The sequence below is a fragment of the Nannobrachium achirus genome (genome assembly GCF_963921795.1).
Source record: "Nannobrachium achirus genome assembly, chromosome: 23".
Lineage (NCBI taxonomy): Eukaryota > Metazoa > Chordata > Actinopteri > Myctophiformes > Myctophidae > Nannobrachium > Nannobrachium achirus.
Window position 1 is genome coordinate 7670719 of NC_137830.1, and position 19900 is coordinate 7690618.

The 19900-nt window shown below is 43.9% G+C and overlaps 1 protein-coding gene across 1 annotated transcript in view; it reads right to left on the minus strand.

The window, feature by feature from the left end:
• The window catches only part of LOC308308520 (GRAM domain-containing protein 4-like), a gene marked incomplete at both ends in the record, with an annotated part of 116628 nt that overhangs the window by 23757 nt on the left and 72971 nt on the right, over positions 1-19900 (minus strand). Inside the window, 5 exons of the mRNA XM_080753931.1 lie at positions 878-969; positions 2261-2286; positions 3510-3645; positions 6410-6465; positions 7046-7166. Of these exons, the coding sequence (XP_080610057.1) occupies positions 878-969; positions 2261-2286; positions 3510-3645; positions 6410-6465; positions 7046-7166 (431 nt within the window). The remainder of the gene's footprint in view (positions 1-877; positions 970-2260; positions 2287-3509; positions 3646-6409; positions 6466-7045; positions 7167-19900) is intronic.

A 19900-nucleotide genomic window follows, 5' to 3' on the forward strand; every position in this document is an offset into this window, starting at 1 on the left:
ACCTCTGGCGGAAGTGCATAACTGTGGAACTGCGGAAGGCACTCTGCCCCCTCCAATGGGAAAGAGGGAGTCCTGCCAGTCCTGCATCTGATTGGACTACCGAGCTTCCCATTCTGTGACGCACAAGGAAGCGTCCTTCAGAATTCCCAAGAGCCCCGCCTCAGAATTCTGGAGGCTTGCGTAGAGTTATTGGGAGGCTTGCCAGGAGTCTTGGACCAGCACCCCCAAGCCGGAAGAGGCGTCTACCTTTCTATGTCTGTGTTTTTCCCCTCTACACCAAACCTCTTTGCCAAAAATAGCCGATCTACAAGCTCACAACGGCGTTGAGAGCTTGTAGATCTGCTATTTTACTAGGGCCCAAGGTGAAGGGGCCTTCATTATTTTATACTTTAGCTATTGAAAAATAGCAGATATACAAGCTCGCAGTCATGGCAAGATCTGCTATTTTTGAAAAGTCGTGAAAATGTGTGCAAATCTTTGAATATATATATTTTTTTTTAGTTCGAGCACCACTGACATAGAAACATAGGTTTTTCAAAAAACCTTAGAAGGATTTGAAACATTCAGACTTGCAGAAATTTTCAAGACCTTTAAAAAACAGCAGATCCAAAAGCCTGCAGCGCTGTGAGCTTGTATATCTGCTATTTTTCAATAGTTAAAGCACAAAATAACACGTAATAATGCGTTCCCAGTCTAAATGGGTTAAACCCCCTCCTCCCCTATGAAGAACATGCATGGGGGGCCTGCAGGGAATCATTGTACCCAGGGCCCAGAATTTGGTGCGACACCCATGCACGTGCGCACGCATGTGTGTTTTCTTTGTGTGTGTGCGCGCATGCGTGTGTGCGTGCGAGTGTGCAGAAAAGTATGCACTCACAATGAAGGCAATAGCAGACGTGTACACGGAGTGCCAGTTGGATAAGGCAGAGAGGTTCCTTAAGAAGTTGGTGACAGGTCTGGCTCCTCGCTCTGAAAACGACAAACAAACAAACAACATAGTGACTTGAGCTCAGTCTGTGTCCATCACACAACAGTGTCGCTGGATGAGGAGATCTCATATTTATTTACACTAACAACCAAAGTAACCAAAAACTATACTTATCGTGAGTAAAGTACTGTTATATTAAAATGACAATGACTCAAGTAGAAGTAAAAGTAGTCATCCAAAAAAATACTAGTAAGAATAAAAATGTTATCTAGTGAAAAGACTCCTCAAGTACCGAGTTAACTCAAAGACCTGATTTATTGTTTAAATAATACGAATGTAAATGAAATGGCGAATTTTGAGGTATTTGTACTTTACATGAGGATTTCCGGTTTCCAATACTTCTACTCCACTACATCTCGGATCAAAATAGTGTGATTTTATTCCACTACATTACATTTGAAAACTTTAGTTACTAATTACATACCGTAACTACTTCAGACCTATTAATACGTGTCGCCATTTGAAAATAGCCGATGTACAAGCACACAATGCGTTGCAATGGGACACATTGTGAGCTTGTAGATCTGGTATTTTCAAAAGATTTCAATACCTTTTACTTTAGTACTTTTACTTTTGGTACTTTAAGTACATTTTGATACCAATACTTTTGTGCTTTTACTCAAGTAAACATAGAATTTCAGACATTTACTTGTGACAGAGTATTTCTACAGTATTGATACTTTTGTGAGTACCACCACTGCTGAAATAAAATCCCATCCCCAGCATCTGTAGAAGAAACTCCAAAAATAGCAAAAACCCCGAGCTGCACCAGCCTCCTCCTCACGATCAATAACACACTGTACAAAGGAGCTCATCTGTGAGGCTAAAAACGGCTCCGGAAATAGAAGTGGGCACCAGACTCTGTCAGCTGTTCCAACGCACGGGAAACCATGCCAGCCTTCTCCTACAGGAAGCTGGCACGCTAGAGCTGGTGGTGGTGCTATATCCACATTAAAAGTAATAATAATAATTTGAAATAATAATAATAATAATTTGAAAGTATAAAATCTTTAAATATGGCCTATTTTGTTGATGGTAATTTCTTTATAATAATGTTTTATTGTTTGTTTACAAAGCTAAACATGGATGTAATGTTCATTCCTATGATCCAATGTTCAATGTCCCAAAACACGATTAAATTGTTGATTAAATTGACAGCCCTACATGTAATTCAGATGTATTTGCAGAGTGTGTGTGTGTGTGTGTGTGTGTGTGTGTGTGTGTGTGTGTGTGTGCGTGCGTGCGTGCGTGCATGCGTGCGTGTATACTCACTGAGTCGCCTCATATTTTCTGTCAGCCTGTATGGAGATAGAGGGACACAAGACTCAAAACATCAGAGAGGGTGTACAGTGTGTTCAAACCAACATAAATACGAAATGGGAGCAGTGTGCAAACGTAACTGACATAAGGTGAGGTTGATGTCTTTATTCACGTGCTCCGAAATTCGCTCCTACAGTATATTCGGCCGAAAAAACGCAGCAGTGTGTAATGACCTTTATCTTGTGTTGTCCTTGCATATTTAAATCTCTCTGGTTTAAACTTTTTGTGTTTCATAAATTAACATCCCTGCTTGATCATACTACAACCTCATTCAGTCCCACTTTGACTACACTTGCACCTCATGGTACTCCATCAAAAAGCCACTAAAGACTAAGCCAAAACAAACTGATTCGGCTACTTCTCAACATGGGGCCCATGACCCATGTTTCTCCCACATATTTCGCTAGCTTAAATTGGCTTAGCATTGAAGACAGGGTTAAACAAATAAAAATGGGATTGACTTTCAAAATAGTCAATGCAAAACTGCCCTCCATCCCCTCAGTACCCGCATATCTGACCAATCATCTCCAAAAGGTTAGCGCGACACCCACAGCCACAACACCAGAGGGAGCGCACACAATGATCTGATAACAAAGACCCATATGACAAATATGGGTAAATTCTCCTTCTACAACACCGCCACCCAGGTGTAGAATTCCTTGACTCTTAAAACATGTAGCTCGCTGGCATCCTTCAAAACCGCCCTGAAAACTCACCTTTCAGGAGGCCAGAGAAGGAGGTAGTTATCACTTCTCCCATAGACAGGCGAGAAGTGAGCACCCCCTTACCCCCCTTACCTTAGCCCCAGCCCCTTGTTTCCCCATCCTGTAGTGTTTTTATAACTGCGATATTATTGAATAGTTTTCTTTGCTTGCTATTTATTATGTCCATGTAAAAAATACCGTAAAAAGACCGTAAAAGTCTTAATTGGATGTTCCTTTTAGGCAGGGTGTTTAACTGTACTCGTACTGTACTACATTTCAATTGTATTGACTATACTTGCACTGTTCTTCATTTTTGTCTAATAAAATAACCAATCAAAAAAATCAAGTCACACAAAAGTATCAAAAGTAGCAGAAAGTAGCAGATCTACAAGCTTTAAAGAAGCAGAAGCAATTGCGTTTCGGCGGAATATAGGAGCTAATTTCGGAGCCCTGGTTTAGGGTCAGGGTCACAAGGGTCAAAGTCAGTGTTCACATACCTCTTAGCGCTGAGCGGCTCCTCGGCCTCCACGGTGCTCTCCTCCGGCTGGAAGCGGAAGTCCTCCATGTAGACCCCGAACCGCTCGTAGAGCCACTTCACCATCCACGAGCCCCACGTCTCCGCCACAAGCTTATCTGGAGGAGGAGCAGCGGAGAAAAAAAAGTTCATAAGAAAGTTCTTATCGGTGGTGGAAAAAGTACTCACATGTTTTACTTGATTAAAAGTATCAATACTGCAATGTAGAAATACTCTGTTAGGGTGCCCTCAGACCAAAATGCCTACAAGAGTGGAATCCGCGTTCCGCCAATGCATTTCAATGAGAGTGAAGCGGTTTCATGCCAGCAGAGGATTTCTGCAAAAAACGCTCCCTTCTCATTGAAATGCATTGGCGGAACGCGGATTCCACTCTCATAGGTATTTTGGTGTGAGGGCACCCTAACAAGTGAAAGTCCAGAATTCAGAATGTACTTAAAAAAGTAAAAGTAGGAAAGTATTGGCATCAAAATGTACTTAAAGTATGCGATGCGACGCGTTGTGAGCTTGTAGATCGTCTATTTTCAAATAGCCACGGAATAAAATATGGCTAAAGTCTTACGTATGTTTTATAATATTATAATTTATATCTGCAAAGTAACAAGTAACAAAAAAAATTAAATAATTGGAGTGGAGTAAAAGTACAATATTTGGATCTGAGATGTAGTGGAGTAGAAGTAAAAGTACTGAAAACTGGAAATACTCAAGTAAAGTACAAATACCTAAAAACTGTTGAGTCAAACCGGTTTGACTCATATGGATATCAACAATCAGCTGATGGTGAGAAAACGCTAATGTTACTGTCGCCGAATTAGTTACATTTTCACCAGAAACAGACTATCAAATATGGCTGACTGACTATCATAAACCATACAGAGCCAAAAAATTATTTCTCTGTTTCCCAAGACGGCAATAGCAAGACTCGCCATCTCCGGTTTACTTTCCATATCTGTAGGTGGACACCTTTTTAGGAGACGGAGAAAAGTTTGCAGTCCATTCAAAACAAACTGTGTGAAAACAAACTGTCCACGTTTGGGGGAGGATATGATCTCTGCTGCCCCTATAGCTAATATAACTAGAAAGATGCAATTGGGAATTGGGAGTGTGGTTGCTGACGGTTGCTGACTATATTCTAATCTATAGAAAGCTAACTGTCATGTGAAGCTCGACCAATTGCTTCCCTATTGATCCCCACTCCCATTGATTCCCTACTGATTCCCACTCCCATTGATTCCCTACTGATTCCCACTCCCATTGATTCCCTACTGATTCCCACTCCCATTGATTCCCTACTGATTCCCACTCCCATTGATTCCCTACTGATTCCCACTCCCATTGATTCCCTACTGATTCCCACTCCCATTGATTCCCTACTGATTCCCACTCCCATTGATTCCCTACTGATTCCCACTCCCATTGATTCCCTACTGATTCCCACTCCCATTGATTCCCTACTGATTCCCACTCCCATTGATTCCCTACTGATTCCCACTCCCATTGATTCCCTACTGATTCCCACTCCCATTGACAGAAGTCTGTCAATTTCCAATGGCAGCGGAAACGTTACCCTAGTACTCAATAAAGTTTCCCCAGGACTATAATGTGTTGCCCTGTTGGGCAGCCACACTAATAACCTCCGTCCGCTTGTTTCTTTGGCAAAATCTGGCAACACAAGATTCCTTGTTCACTTCCTTACGTGGGAGGAAGTGAAAAGATGTTTTTGAAGCAGCACACAGAGAAAATAACTCTCTAGCGCCCTCTGTAAAAGGCAATGGCAGCCTCCATGGAGAGGGCCAGGAATAAGGTGAATATAATGTACAGTATAAGCTGCATGCATGCTAGCCCCTCTGTTCACACGCAGCTCTCCAAGTGAACACCATCAGCCTGCAGTAGCCAATCCCTGCCTATAGGGGTCACTCACAATACAACAATGCAAAATTCAAGGTCATTTTTCCATGAAAACGGTGTGTTCCAACAGTCTTAAGCATGATTTATGGAGCGCACATTAAACCCAGAGTCCTCTTAATGCTGGCGAGTGACCTGTCCTTGCATAGAGTGTCCATATGTAACACGCACGCACGCACACACACACACACCTCATTCTGTTCCTTTAAAAGGCATGTCTGCCCTAGATGAAGTGATCTACAAATATAACCCATTTTCCAATATTAGCCTCCCTCTCTCTCTCTCTCTCTCAAACAAGTCAATGACAAATCTTATAATCACCACGTCCACGCTCTCACACACACCCCATCACACTGTTGCTCTGTGAGCATGCACACGCGCACACGCACGCACACACACACACACACACACACACACACACACACACACACACACACACACACACACACACACACACACACACACACACACACACACACACACACACACACACACACACACACACACACACACACACACACACACACACACACACACGTCATGCAGGGACCTGCAGAGAATGTTAGAGAGGCTGACATTTCTAAAAGGGCCTTTTGTTGAAAATATCGGAAATAGCCACAAGGCGCTGTGAGCTTGGAGGTGGGCTATTTTTGGTGCCACACTGAACTAAGCATAATCAAGTCAATACTGGAGATGTGGCGTAACGGCATGGATTTCTACACAGAGAGGGCAATTCTTTCAACATAAGACACTGCATTCAAGTTCAGGAGAGTTTGGACAAGGCAATTCTCTCTTGAATGCTGCCTTCAGATATGGCATAGAAAGAGAGTGTTAGCATTTCTTTCACCATAGTAAAAACTGCATTCATGATCTGGAGAGGGCACTTTTTACAGACGGATAAAAGGGCAGAGGCTCAAGCCCCCTTTGATGTCTATGTGTGCATCTCACCTGGTCTGTCACATGACCGCGATGGAGACTGCTGTCTGCGAGGAGGCTGGGGAGGAGAGTCCTCTAACCTGGAGGAGAGGAGAGGAGAGGAGAGGAGAGGAGAGGAGACAGATAGAAGAATTAGAACACATGCTCCCAGGTCGCCTTCTAGTCTTTTTGATTGATTGAAGACAGACGTTTTGCATTAGCCTGACGCTCAGCCTGAATTGCATTCCTTTTCACTCCATTATTACTTGCTTTCATCAAAGGCAGTTTCTGGGAGGGTGTTGCCAAAGAGGCAATCTTCTGCGATTGGTTCACCGTCTGACCAACACAACAGTAGCAAAGCAGATGACGTAGTGTTGTTATGTGGCTGGCTAGTGGCTAGCATGTTGCTTGCTAAAATAGCCGATATACAAGCGGTGCGAGGCGTTGTGTGCTTGTAGATCTGACACTACTGTTGTGCGACAGCCTTGTATGATGAAGCAGGGCTTTACTTTGCGAAGAAACGTACAAATTTGAAACTTGGAGATACAAGGTTTCTTCCCGACAGTGACGATATTTACACCCACCGTGTTATGTTGGTGTGCACCTGGATTCTTGGGACATGAAATGTGTGCCCATGCAGAAGAAAAGGTTGACAGACACTGGTCATGTAAAAAGGTGTACCTGGTTTTGAGCACTTCACTCATCTTCTGCTCCAGGTCTATCCTCTTGCTCCGCTCTCTCTCCAGCTCCTGACGCAGAGCGTCCACATTGGTCTCCTCCCTCAGCTTCCTCAGCTCCTCCTCTGAAAGGAGAAGAAAACATCACAACGTTACATCACGTGCCGGCAACTGCAGTGCCAACAACTTCACAGCACTGACGCCGTATGCGGCTCGCTATTATTGTGTCTCTTCTTCCGTTGGGTGCCGCGAAGGGCCCTTCACAATAAAGTGTCTCCCCTTTACCTCCCAATACGGCATTAACGACCTGTGATTTTTGCCAGTCGACTTGACTCTGTAAAAGGTTGAGTTGAAGTCGATTTTAGCGTTTGATGACTTCATCACATCACACACGACCCCCCAATTATTTTGGGGGGTCCCCAGATGATTAACTTAATGTGAAACATTGTTTTCTCTCTCAACTGTAAACAAAGCAACATAAGGTTTAAGTGTATAGAGGGTATCTTCACATTTCTAAAGGACTTTTTAATACCTCAAAAATGGCAAATTAAAGCTATACTGTGTAAGTTGCTCACCTAGAGGTCAGTAGCTCTATAGCAAACCGTGGTCGCGTCCGCGTCTTTCGGCCGTTTTTCACCGCGGACCACCCCCGCGTCTGCCTCCACCTCGCCGAGATCTATCTTTAGAGGGGTCCCTGGTTCCTGTGCGTTCAGGCATTCCGGAGAAACGGACTCCTTCGCCGAGTAAATGCTGTTGTTATGTTGAGGCAAGCTACACGGGCGCCTACAAATATGGCCGCCGTATTGTGATAGCGACCCCACTTCAAGATGCGCTGTGATTGGCCGGCAGTGTATAACCCTCGCTGTGATTGGCCGGTAGTGTATGATGACGCATTTTTGCCGCGAAATTCTCCCCCCCTCACGGCTCATAGAAAACATATAAAGAGAAGGCTTCAGAAGCTGAAAATAACGGAGTGGGTGTTCTAAAACTTTAGCGATTTAACAGTTAGGACAATTTTAAGATTTGTTTTATAAAAAAAGTTACATGGTATAACTTTAAAGTTGTACCATGTAACTTTTTTTATAAAACAAATCTTAAAATTGTCCTAACTGTTAAATCGCTAAAGTTTTAGAACACCCACTCCGTTATTTTCAGCTTCTGAAGCCTTCTCTTTATATGTTTTCTATGATCCTGGCCGTGGACCGGATTTCGCGCCAAAATGACGTAATCTGCATCATCTGTATACGTTGTGTATACGTTGCCCAATCACATCGCCGATCATGCACACATGGTACACTACCGGCCAATCACAGCGCATCTTGAAGTGGGGTCGCCATATTTGTAGTCGCCCGTGTGTCTCTTTACTCAAAAGGTAATCTCGCCTACCAGGCAGGGTGAAGTAGTCCGTTTCTCCGGAATGCCTGAACGCACAGGAACCAGGGACCCCTCTAAAGATAGCTCTCGGCGTTGTGGGGGCAGACGCGGGGGTGTGAAGGTACGAAAAACGGGCGAAAGACGCGAACGCGACCGCGGTTTGCTATAGGGCTAGTGACCACTAGTTGAGCATCTTACACAGTATAGCTTTAAATATTGTCCAAATTGTCAAATATATAGAGGCAGAAATTGTGAAAATAGACGATCTACATGCTCACAACGCCTCGCATCGTGAGGCGTTGTGAGCATGTAGATCAGCTATTTTCACAATAGAAAGGTTTTTTTTTTTCTTTTTTCATAATATTCGACTTTCGACTTTCTCTGGTGGGAGTCGACTTGTGTAATGAAGTCGACTGAGTCGACTTGTCGACTTTTTTGTTAATGCCCTACCTCCCAATGAACCATATTTTACACTGGCAGAGCCGGGCCCTTTTGCGACCGCATCCCCTGCATCCCCTATTCCTACTCCAGTATATACATTGTGTAGGTGTGTTTGAGGTAGCAGAGCGCTCTCTAAAGGTAGTGGAGTGCCCTCTACAGGTAGCTGAGCGCAAGAGGCAGCTTCCGGAGTGGAGCTCTGGCAAGCTCCGGCATTAATTAAGCCCTGGGTAGCGCTGGCGCCTCACAACTAGAAGGATCCAGGTCCGATTCCCGCCGGGGGACGCTGTGGGCTCCCCTGGGGGCGTGTTCTCTCCCCACCGTCATCAGTGCCCACAACCTAGGTGGTGTTGGCAAACAGGGCCTTTCTGTGTGGAGTTTGCATGTTCTCCCCTTGTATCCTAGGGTTGATACCCTCACTAAAAACATGCAGTAATCCTGGTCTATATACTGCCTCATGCTTCCTGGAAGGAAGCATGAGGTCAGTCCTTTGCTCTCCCCAGGTTGGCAGAGGGAGTGCAGCGCCCGGGATTACATTAGATATTTGATACCTCTGAGATGTAGTGGAGTAAAAATAAAAGTATAGAACATTGGAAACACTCCAGTAAAGTAAAAGTACCTCAAAATTGTACTTAAGTACAGTACTTAGTTACTTTCCACCAATGCAGTTAATCCAACTAATCCATTCAATCCAGTAGAAACAAATAATTGATACAAAATAAAATACAAATTATTATTTTTAAGCTCGTAGATCTGCAATTTTCACTACTTTCGCGAGAGCTTCTTGTACAACAAAGTAGGACATTAATTTATAAATGCATGACCATATAAGGTTTCTTCCCGGGTCGAGTCAATGTCAAGTTCATGTTTATTCATCGCAGCTCATTTAAGAACAACGTTACTGCAGTCGAACCCAAAGTGCTTTCCAACAGAGGATGACTGCTCAACAGCCATGTAGATAACTACATATCTAAAAGTAGATCAAAAACAAATACATCAAAAAGGCTGTGCAAGTACAAGTAAAAGTATTGGAAATTGGAAATACAAAAAGTAAAGTACAAATAAAGCACCTCAAAACTGTACTCAAGTACAGTACTTGCAAATGTGCTTAGTTACTTTACACCAGTGGTTCTCAACATGTGGGTCGGGATTATTTCGGGGGTCCCCGGATAATTAACTTTAACTGTTTTACTGCTACGGACGTTCCCGTTCGCCCCATTTCTCTGTGTCGCGTCGCGCCAATACGGCCGTCTGATTTTGATTCGGAAACTTTCTGTGTGGCATCTGTATACGTTCCGGTGCCCATACCGATGGTGGTTTTAGACGATCAAGCACGAATTGAACAGTATTGAGCTCAGATGGCGGCCCGCGGGTCTCCCATTCATGTCAATGGGGATCGACGTCATCGTCCCATCCTTGAATGTTGTGAACCTTGGTTTTAACATGGGTTAACATGGGGGCTTCCACAGTCTATGGTCTATGGCTCGCTCTAGTGGTCATTTTGTGGTATGGTATATCAACGTGGCTTGGTAAATTGATGTGATTATGATGATTAAATATAGCTATTTCCTGGCGTTATAAGCGCACATTCATATTTAAATTTGGCTGGCAATGGGTTTAATGTGCAGCATCGTTTTCTCACTCAACAGTAAACAAACCAAAATAAAGTTTAAGTGTATAGACGGTATCTGCACAATTTAAGAACTTTTTAATACCTCTAAAATGACAAATTAAACCAAATATTAGAGGCAGAATGTGAACGTAGATCTGCTATTTTCACAATAGAACCGTGTTATACAAAAAGTAATGCCTCAACTCTTAGTGCTCGTCAGGGTGGGGGGTCCCCAGTTAGAATATGATTATATTGGGGTTCGTGGCCTGAAAAGGTTGAGAACCACTGAAGTAGACAAACATCAAAACTTGACTTCCAGACGGTGGACTTCAAAATATGAGAATTTGGGGCTTGGGGCCCCCTGTTTGTTAAATCCACCCCTGCATACACACGGTGCCCACAGTGCCCACACTGTGCCCAGGGCCCTGGCAGCCTGCGGGGTTCAGGTGTCAGCCTGCAGCAGACACCGTAGCCGTGTTTCCTCAAAGCCTATTGTTTCGTAACTAAAGAAACGCCATGAATATTGAAAGAGAGCAGGCAGCCATGGGGAGAGCGATCGCACGCGCGCACACACACACACACACACACCTCTCACAGAAACACACACACCTCTCACAGAAACACACACACACACACACACACACACACACACACACACAGGACACAAGGATCAAACCCACACATAATACTGTAGACAGAGGCATGTAAAAAGACTCACTCATACACACGCACATCACAAAGGCTTGTCCTTGTGAACTGTTGATGCACATGAATCCTTTAAAGTCTGTGACTGTATGAATGTGTGTGTGTGTGTGTGTGTGTGTGTGTGTGTGTGTGTGTGTGTGTGTGTGTGTGTGTGTGTGTGTGCGCACGCACATGCACACACACAAACACGCACGCGCAGAAACGCACAAAGGTTTGTATTACAATTGTGAGGACATCTACATTTTAAGAAGGTGATTTTTGTTTTGGTATTATGCCTAAAAAATAGCCCAAATAGCACTTCAAATTGGCTATTTTCCTATGCATGACGCAAGCGTGCACGCACACGCACACGCACACGCACACACACACACACACACAGCTAGTCCTACTACATAGGCTACATACATACTGTAACAGTCTTCATTATTAGTTCAGTCAGATGGCAGTCGGTGTTGCTTGCCGAAAATTGGCAGATTTTGGAGTGTGAGTGGTCATTCAAGGCTGTCTCTTCATGCGTTTCTGGCAATATCATTGTACACTCATGGGGAAAACATATTGTTCAGGATTCAGACATACAAAAACAGCAAAAGTAGCAGATCTACAAGCTCAACACATCATGTTTCAAGCTTGTGGAATTGCTACTTTTGATGCTTTTGTGTGACGCTGTACTACATTTATTAAGTCAATCAACGCTGTAGTTTGATGAAGTTGGGTGTTAATTTAAAAAGAAATACGTGCAGCTTTCTGAGCTTTCCGACAAAAGGTCGGTGATAGGAGACCTTTAAATTAAGGCTTAACCAATTAAGCCCCATATGGGAAGCCAGCTTCCCATGAACCAGTCACCAAACTGTTCAGAGGTCAATAAATCAATAGAGACAATTTCAATGTTGAATCTGCTACAGGGCCCCTACAGCATCAGCTGCCATTGTATTTTTCATCCATGCATTACTCATATTACAGTATTATTACACCTTCATTATTACACCTTGGGGCGGCATAGCTCAGGGGTAGAGAAACCGCTATTAGAGCACGAAGGGTTCCCGAAGGGTTCCCAGTTCGAATCCGGGCTCCCCCTGAGTTAATGTCGAAGGGTCCTTTGGCAAGACTCTGAACCCCACATTGCTCCCGGTGAGTAGGTTGGTGCCTTGCATGGTTTCCTCCGCCACCGGTGTATGAATGTGTGCATGAATGGGTGAATGTAATGCACAATCTCTGTAAAGCGCTTTGGATAAAAGCGCTATATAAATGCGCCATTTACCATTTTACCATTTACCTTACTTTTACTCGTTTTTCTCATTACTCACCCTATACTTTTACATTACTAATATTACAGCACTACTCTCACTAAAACATCTGTAGAGTTCAAATAGTTTGAAATATATTCATAAGATTTTGTCAATTGATGACACCTTGATGGACAATTTCTCTATTCACTATGTCTCCAATGAGGTCTTGAGTCTTTTTCAGTATTCAGAATGCAAATTTTCCATATGCGGAGGTCTTTTTCAATCCTCTTTTCCTAGCTAAGTGATCACAGCAGGACGATTTGGTAAGAGATATGTGATGTTTTACACTGCATTTGTGCATTTTCAGGGGTTAGCTTACATTGTGTGGATCAAGAGTAGCCACAATAATTGTAGTTTTGTATCCATAACAATGGCGTCAGTTCAGCAAAAGCTAGGGTATGGCAAAGATGGGAGTCCTCATGGAAAAGAGGCATTACATTTTGTATAACACTGTTCTATTGTGAAAATAGCAGATCTACATGCTCACAACGCCTCACGCTGCGAGGCATTGTGAGCATGTAGATCTGCTATTTTCAAAAAAAAAAATCCCCGTTTCTACAGTTTCTTGGGCTGGATATGGCACCCTGGAACGGTTGTTCAAGTGCAGCTCAACTTAGCATGTTAGTAAACGTGCCACAATTAACAATAATGCATTGCACCTGTACAGCTGACCTGCGGAACCTGGGAATATACCATTTTGTCAAGATGGGAAGAATACAAGTCTGGAGAATATAATCATAATACCTTGTTAAAGTGACCATTTTGTTAAATTTAGCATTTGTAGTTATTTTACTGTAATTTAACAACATAATAACCAGCGCAGATAGACAAAAAGACATTCATGGATTTATATTTAAAAGTAACTTTTATTTTCCCCCAGCTGCATACCCCTGCCATACCCAATTGACGCCCCTGATCCACAACTGTTCCAATTTGGCCATGCATTTTAGGCGGATTTTTCCCCTGGACCCCAGACAATCAAAATAGAGCCCTCAGAGTTAACGTAGCACTCAGGATCCCGCCGCGCACGGCGTGTCATTCACAGCACGGGAGTTTAGCAGAGTGTCTCCGTCTCTCTGTCTCTCTTTGAACACATAATCTCACCACTCACTGCTCTCCTTTCTCTCCGCCCATTAGAGAGCATTAAATATTCATGGCTAGCGCCCCCTGGCAACCCAAACTTTTGTTTGCTCATTGTTGGCGCTGCGGCGAGCGGCTGTATTCGGTTACCAGGACACTGCACACGCATGCCACTGTGGCGTTAAGCTCTCCTCACAAACACAGCACACACATGCCACTGTGATGTGGAGCTCTATCCACAAACACTGCACAGACATTAGAGTTCTCAACGGGCCTGAGAATTAAGACCCTACCCTAACTGGGCCCGACTGGCCACAGGCCCAGCCCGGCCCTAACAAGTATCATCATTTAAGGCCCTAAATAGCCTGAGTGAAAGAAAAATAAAAGCCTCCAGGTGGCGCCACGGTGCCACCGCGGTGACCACTGGCCATGCAGTTCCCTTCAAATTCGTACGGAGCGGAGTAGTAGTAGTGGTTCGGCAGTGTTAGCATGTGTTTTCTCATGCAAAGTTGCTTATGAAAAAAAAAGTTGAATCCTTAATCCTCATCTTGTTCACACCCTGCAACGTATGCATCTGTCTGCAAGACAGTGCAATCTGCATTTCTCTAGCCCTCTGTATCTCTCCGTCGAGTTCTCTTTCTCTCCTCCACCATCTTACGTTTCATCTTACAAGTCTTATCTGACCCGTTGTTAACCTCTAGCTTACCACGCCCACCATCGCAGCATCATGCTCTGCCACTGTCTGATTTATCGACTAATTAGCATAGGCCTACATGTTGTGCCCGGCTTGGCCCGAATACGCCGGATCGGGTCGGGTAGAATTTGAGAACTCTAACAGACATGCTGCTGTGATTTTAAGCTCTCTTCACACTGCACACACATGCCTCTGTGATGTTCATTTTTTTGTTGGTGGGCTAGACATTTTCTTAACTCTTTAAGTGCTTATCCCGAACAAGTTCTGCTTTATTTCGGCCTTTTGATCGTCCAGGATGCGTATCCCGAACTAGTTCGGCTTTTTATATGAAATTATTTAAACACCCAGAGGCCTTACCGAAGCACCGGGCTAAATCTTCGAGCCGGCCGCGAATTCTTTACATCGGCCCGCGAGAGCGTCGCGCCGCCGATTTTTGCCGTCCACTCCAATGCAATCCAGGATCTTTAGAGCTCATTTTCTCTGTTCCATGCCTATCCATGAGGTGCGCAAGGTTTAATCACGGCTAAATCGCAGAAAATTGGAATTCTAAAATGAGTGGTAGCCAATAGCTAACTTCAAGCTAACTTCATCCTGTTCCTGTTCATGACACAAAGGAAAGTGTTCACGTGCGTCATGGCTGCGCACGGCTTGTGCATATATACAGCGTATGTCTATGATGGATTCTCTGGCCACTGGGCGCCCTCTAGTGTAGATTCCGGGCACTGGATGAGTTAACATTGGGAGTCATGGATTCCATTTCCCACCTGATGTTGTGTGGGAGTCCAGACTGCTCCAGACCAAACTGAATAACTGCTAGTTTGCATAACGTCTTCAGACTAGGACTCAAGTCTAAGATGTACAGGCGAGCATCCCTCGTTTTGTATCCAAAATAACCGTTCCTCATTTTGTATCCTCCAAAGAGGATGACGCGATCTCCCACCATGCAAGAGCACATACTAGACGTTGGAAATGGGAATTTCCCCTTGGCCTTTAACTTCTTCCAGCAGGAGGTCTCTGGATTTAATTTCCACAGATCATTGAAGTTCTCGTTCATACTGAAGCCACCAAATATGTACAGCTCTCCATTGTAGGTAAAAGCTGTATGACCATTGCGTCTTTCTGAAGGAAGACCTGAAGATTGCGCAGTCAGCCATGAGTTTGTCTCTGTGTCAAACACGTTGTAGCAGTTAAAGTCATGGTTGTAGCAGTTGTAGCTGTAGTAGTCCCCAAAAACAAACATCTTTGTCCCGATGATGGTGGCTGAATATTTTGATGGAACAGGAGGTTGAATGCCTATGGTGTTAATTAAAGACCAAACCATGGTGCTGGTGTCCAACTTGTAGAGGTCATCAGTACCTTTTTTAGTGTATCCTCCAAAGACATACATGATCTTCCTCAAGGCACAGGCTGAATGGCACCACCTCCCCTCTGGAACGCTCCCAGAAACCATGGATTTGAACCATCTGTGGGTGTCGACATCAAATGCATAAACCGCATTGCAGTCAGGACTCCCTCCCCAGATGTAGACTGACTTTTCTATCAGCACAGCTGTGTGGTCCTGTCGCCAGGAGGGAACTTCGAGGGAACGTCCTCCTCTTCCATATTTCACTGCAGTGGGCAAATCCACCCAGCGTAAAGTCACTGTGTTGAAGACACGCACATGAATCTGGCCGATGTGGTTCTTCTCCCCTCCGAAGCAGAACACCTCGTGTCCAACGGCAACGGCTGCGCAACTGCCAAAAGCTCCCTTTGCTTCTTTCTGGTGTACTGCCCAGCACAGCATGTCTCAGGGCCGCAGCAGAACCAACCGTATGTATGGATGAAATGGTTTTGCTCAGTAAAAAGGACGTTGTTAGCTTTAATATTTCCCCACAAGACCCGCTGAGAGGGATCCAATATGATTGAACCAGATGTCTAGAACAATAGATGAGAATTCTATGACGCTTAATCTATAGCTGAGGCAGTGAAGTGATTCGTCGCTGGAGCTCAAACTCAACTCTGAGGCTGTCGGCCAGTTATATATAAATATCCCGAGGCGGGCGTGTGGCGTGACACGGATTATGACACGACCCTGTGCATATCTCCTAGTATGGCCGTTGGCCCTTGTACAGGCTGTGACGTCATTCGCGGTGATGCACTTTCTATGACGATAGTCTCGTGTGACACGATGGGAGTATCTCCATACATGAAGTCCCATGGAGGGACTCGAAATCACATTATCTCTTGGAGAAAGCCTGAAGGCATGCATAGCATATTTGTGGACCTAGACTGTATCTGCGCTATCCAGGCTTTCTCCACAAAGACTGCACTGGGGATGATAAGAAAGTTACGCAGAATGATTATTGTGGCAAAACATTATTGTGATTAATGATATTAGTGCGATAATCAAAATAGCGCTTAAAACTTAAAAAAAGCTGCTTTTGTAAAACCAATTGAACCCATGGGGGGAGGGGGGGGGGACGGTTGTGAGCTTAGAGGTCGGCTATTTTCGATATCTCCACCAAAAGGCCCTTTTAGAAATGTCAGCCCCTGCCTCTCTTACATTCTCTGCACATCATACTCTGACATCATAGAACTGACATCACAACTGGTCTGGACAAAGAACACCATATATGGGCATAAAGATCTTCCCAACGGGCACTCCGACATGGAGTACCATATATGGGCATAAAGATCTGCCCAACGGGCACTCCGACATGACTACATTCAATCCTGTAGATACTGTGGACACTTGCACCTCCCCCGGGCACAGGACTAGTAGTGTAAACACAGGTCTCTCATGATCCTTCCACCTGTGCAGTGCTGTAAAGTAACTAAGTACAATTTCTCAAGTACTATACTTTTGGCGATGGTCAGACAGCTCATTGTTCCTACATCCCATTAGTCTGAATCTGGTGAATGTTAACCTGGTGAAAAATACTATGGTGAAAAATACTATGCCTACACCTAAACCTAATCTCAGTAAGACTATGCCTAAACCTAACCCAAACCTTAACCTCAGTAAAACTATGCCTAAACCTAACCCTGAGATGTAGGACTTATGGGCAGTCCCCATTTGTAATTTCCAATTTCCAAAAATGTTCCTTCTACTCCACCACATCTCAGAAGCAAATTTATTGTACTTTTACTCCACTACATTTATCTGAAAACTTTAGTTAATAGTCACTGTGTAGACTGAATATTATTACCAAACATAGGCCTACATTAACCACTTCAGCCTTATGAATACATGTTGGCCATTTGAAAATGGCCGACCTACAAGCTCACAATGTCTCGCATGCCAGATGGGAATGAAATGCATTGTTTCCTTTCTTTTTTCTTTTTCAGAAATCTGCAAATGGCATCGAAACCGCTCTGTTCCCATTGAAATGCATTGGCAGTCAGAATCCGCCCTCATAGGTAGAATAAAAGTGCATTTCTACATTGCAGTATTGATACTTTTAATTAAAAGGTATGATGACAGCCAAAGAAGATTAACATTATGATACAGTAGGTCACGTGGTCTTTCTTCAAACGGTCTGAAAAGGGGGCGGGCCGTATAAGTTAGTAGTGAATGTATACTTCGTCCGTTGTGCGGTGCCGCGCACAACATGATGCGTTGTTGTTAGCTTGTAGCCCGGCTAGTGCCGCACCGCACGGCTATTTTCGAGAGCTATTGTGTGTGTACACACACACACACAAGAGCACAAATGCACACACACACAGGCTACACGCACAGAGTGTATGAGCCACGGACCTCAGTCCTCCGCTGTGCTCCGGTGATACAGCAGGACATATGGCTTGCTCCGGTCGGTCTGGTGCTCCAGTCAGGTTTAGGGGAAGAGACAGCAGGGTATGGCCGACAAAACCGTCTCAGGGACGGGGAGAAGCGTGTTGACCCTCGTAACTAATCTCTGACACCTTTTTTGAAGAAGACTTGTACTTTTTTACCGGTAAAACCATTGATTTTATAGCGAATGCTATATAATTTTTACCCCTAGAACTGATAGTTTTAATGTTGGTTTAGAAAGTCGGAAACAAGTACTACTTTCAGTACAGTAACTACAATAAATTAATTTGATTGGGTAATTTAACATGGGGGTACATGACATCATTAAAAAAAATTGCTAATTTGATAGCCATAATTAGCTGTTTTGGCCATGTCACCCGACCTTCAAGTAAAAACATTGGATTACTTCTTCCACCAATGTGCATCTTTGTTGCGACTGACAGGTCGCAGTTACTATCAAAACATCCACCGGCTGTCAGTCCCTCTGTCTGTCAGTCACGTCACGTCACACTTACTCTTGCCCCACTCATATCTCTGCCACCGTTGCCCCTATCCATGCCAAACTTTAAAAACACACTCCTTGCCTGCCAAACCACAACCTCCACCCCTCAATTCTCACATGGCCCTCTTTAGCGCCACCATGAGGCACATTCTTGCAAAGAAAAGAAATGGACACAGCTCCTATAATGTTCGCCCTAAAATCAAGCAAAGCGGTACACAGTATGTCTACAGTCATGTCATCTACATGGATAAGTCCCATATAGCGCCACCATCAGGCCGATTAAAACCTCCACTGGCTGCCAGACCCTCTTTCTGATTTGTGTATACATGCGACCATCTCATGATTAGGGAGATACTGGTCTTACTGGTCTCTCTGTCTGTTTCTGTGTCAAGGCCTTAATCCTCCTCACCTTTTAACCTCTCCACTTTTTCCACTCAACCCCTCCCTTGCCCGCATTCGAACTCTCTCTCTCTCTCTCCCGCATTCGAACTCTCTCTCTCCCGCATTCGAACTCTCTCTCTCTCTCTCCCGCATTCTCTCTCTCTCTCTCTCTCTCTCTCTCTCCCTCTCTCTCTCTCTCTGTGTGTCAGTGGTGTAAAGTAACTAAGTACATTTAATCAAGTACTGTACTTAAAGGTGATACAGCATGCAAAAAAAAAAAAAAAAAAAAAAAAAAAAACGTTTTTCAAAAGGTTTGAGGCTAAATTACCACTCCTGAATAGAGAGCCTCTCTCATTTTGAATGGCTCTCAGAGCATTTTCAGCTGCAGTAACACCTTTGGCCTGAACCAAAATCCCCCCAAAAATCATTTTGATTTTTTTTTTTTAGAAAAAAAAAAGTTTTTGAAAACAAACAAAAAAAGTTTTTGAAAAAAAAAAAAAAAAACCCAGTGGGATACTTTTAACCTTCGCCTTCCCAAAACCAGAGAAAGACACAACGGTCAGAAATGGGACTTTGTGAGGATAGAAGGTGCTAGTGGGACCCCAAAAAAAGGTTTTAAAATAGGAAAAGTGAAATTTCATGGTGTATCACCTTTAAAGGAGTAGTTCACCCCCAAAATGATTCTCGATTGATTACTCACGCCATGGAGACTTGAGTTCAATAATATATATTTTGCTTTTGTCACACGCCTAAGACAATAATTTGATTACAATAAATGTACCCCAATTGATTCCGGATGGAGACCCAAATGTATTTATAGGTCTCCATCCGGAATCAATGCGGGTAAATAGTCTATATTCTATAGTCGAGTTTTTGTCTTAGGAAAAACTCCATGGCGTGAGTAATCAATCGAAAAGAGGCATTTGAGGCATTTACACTTTATACTGGAGTGTTTCCAATTTTCCGTAGTTTTGCTTCTTCTCCGCTACAACTCAGAGGCGAATATTGTTCCCAGAAC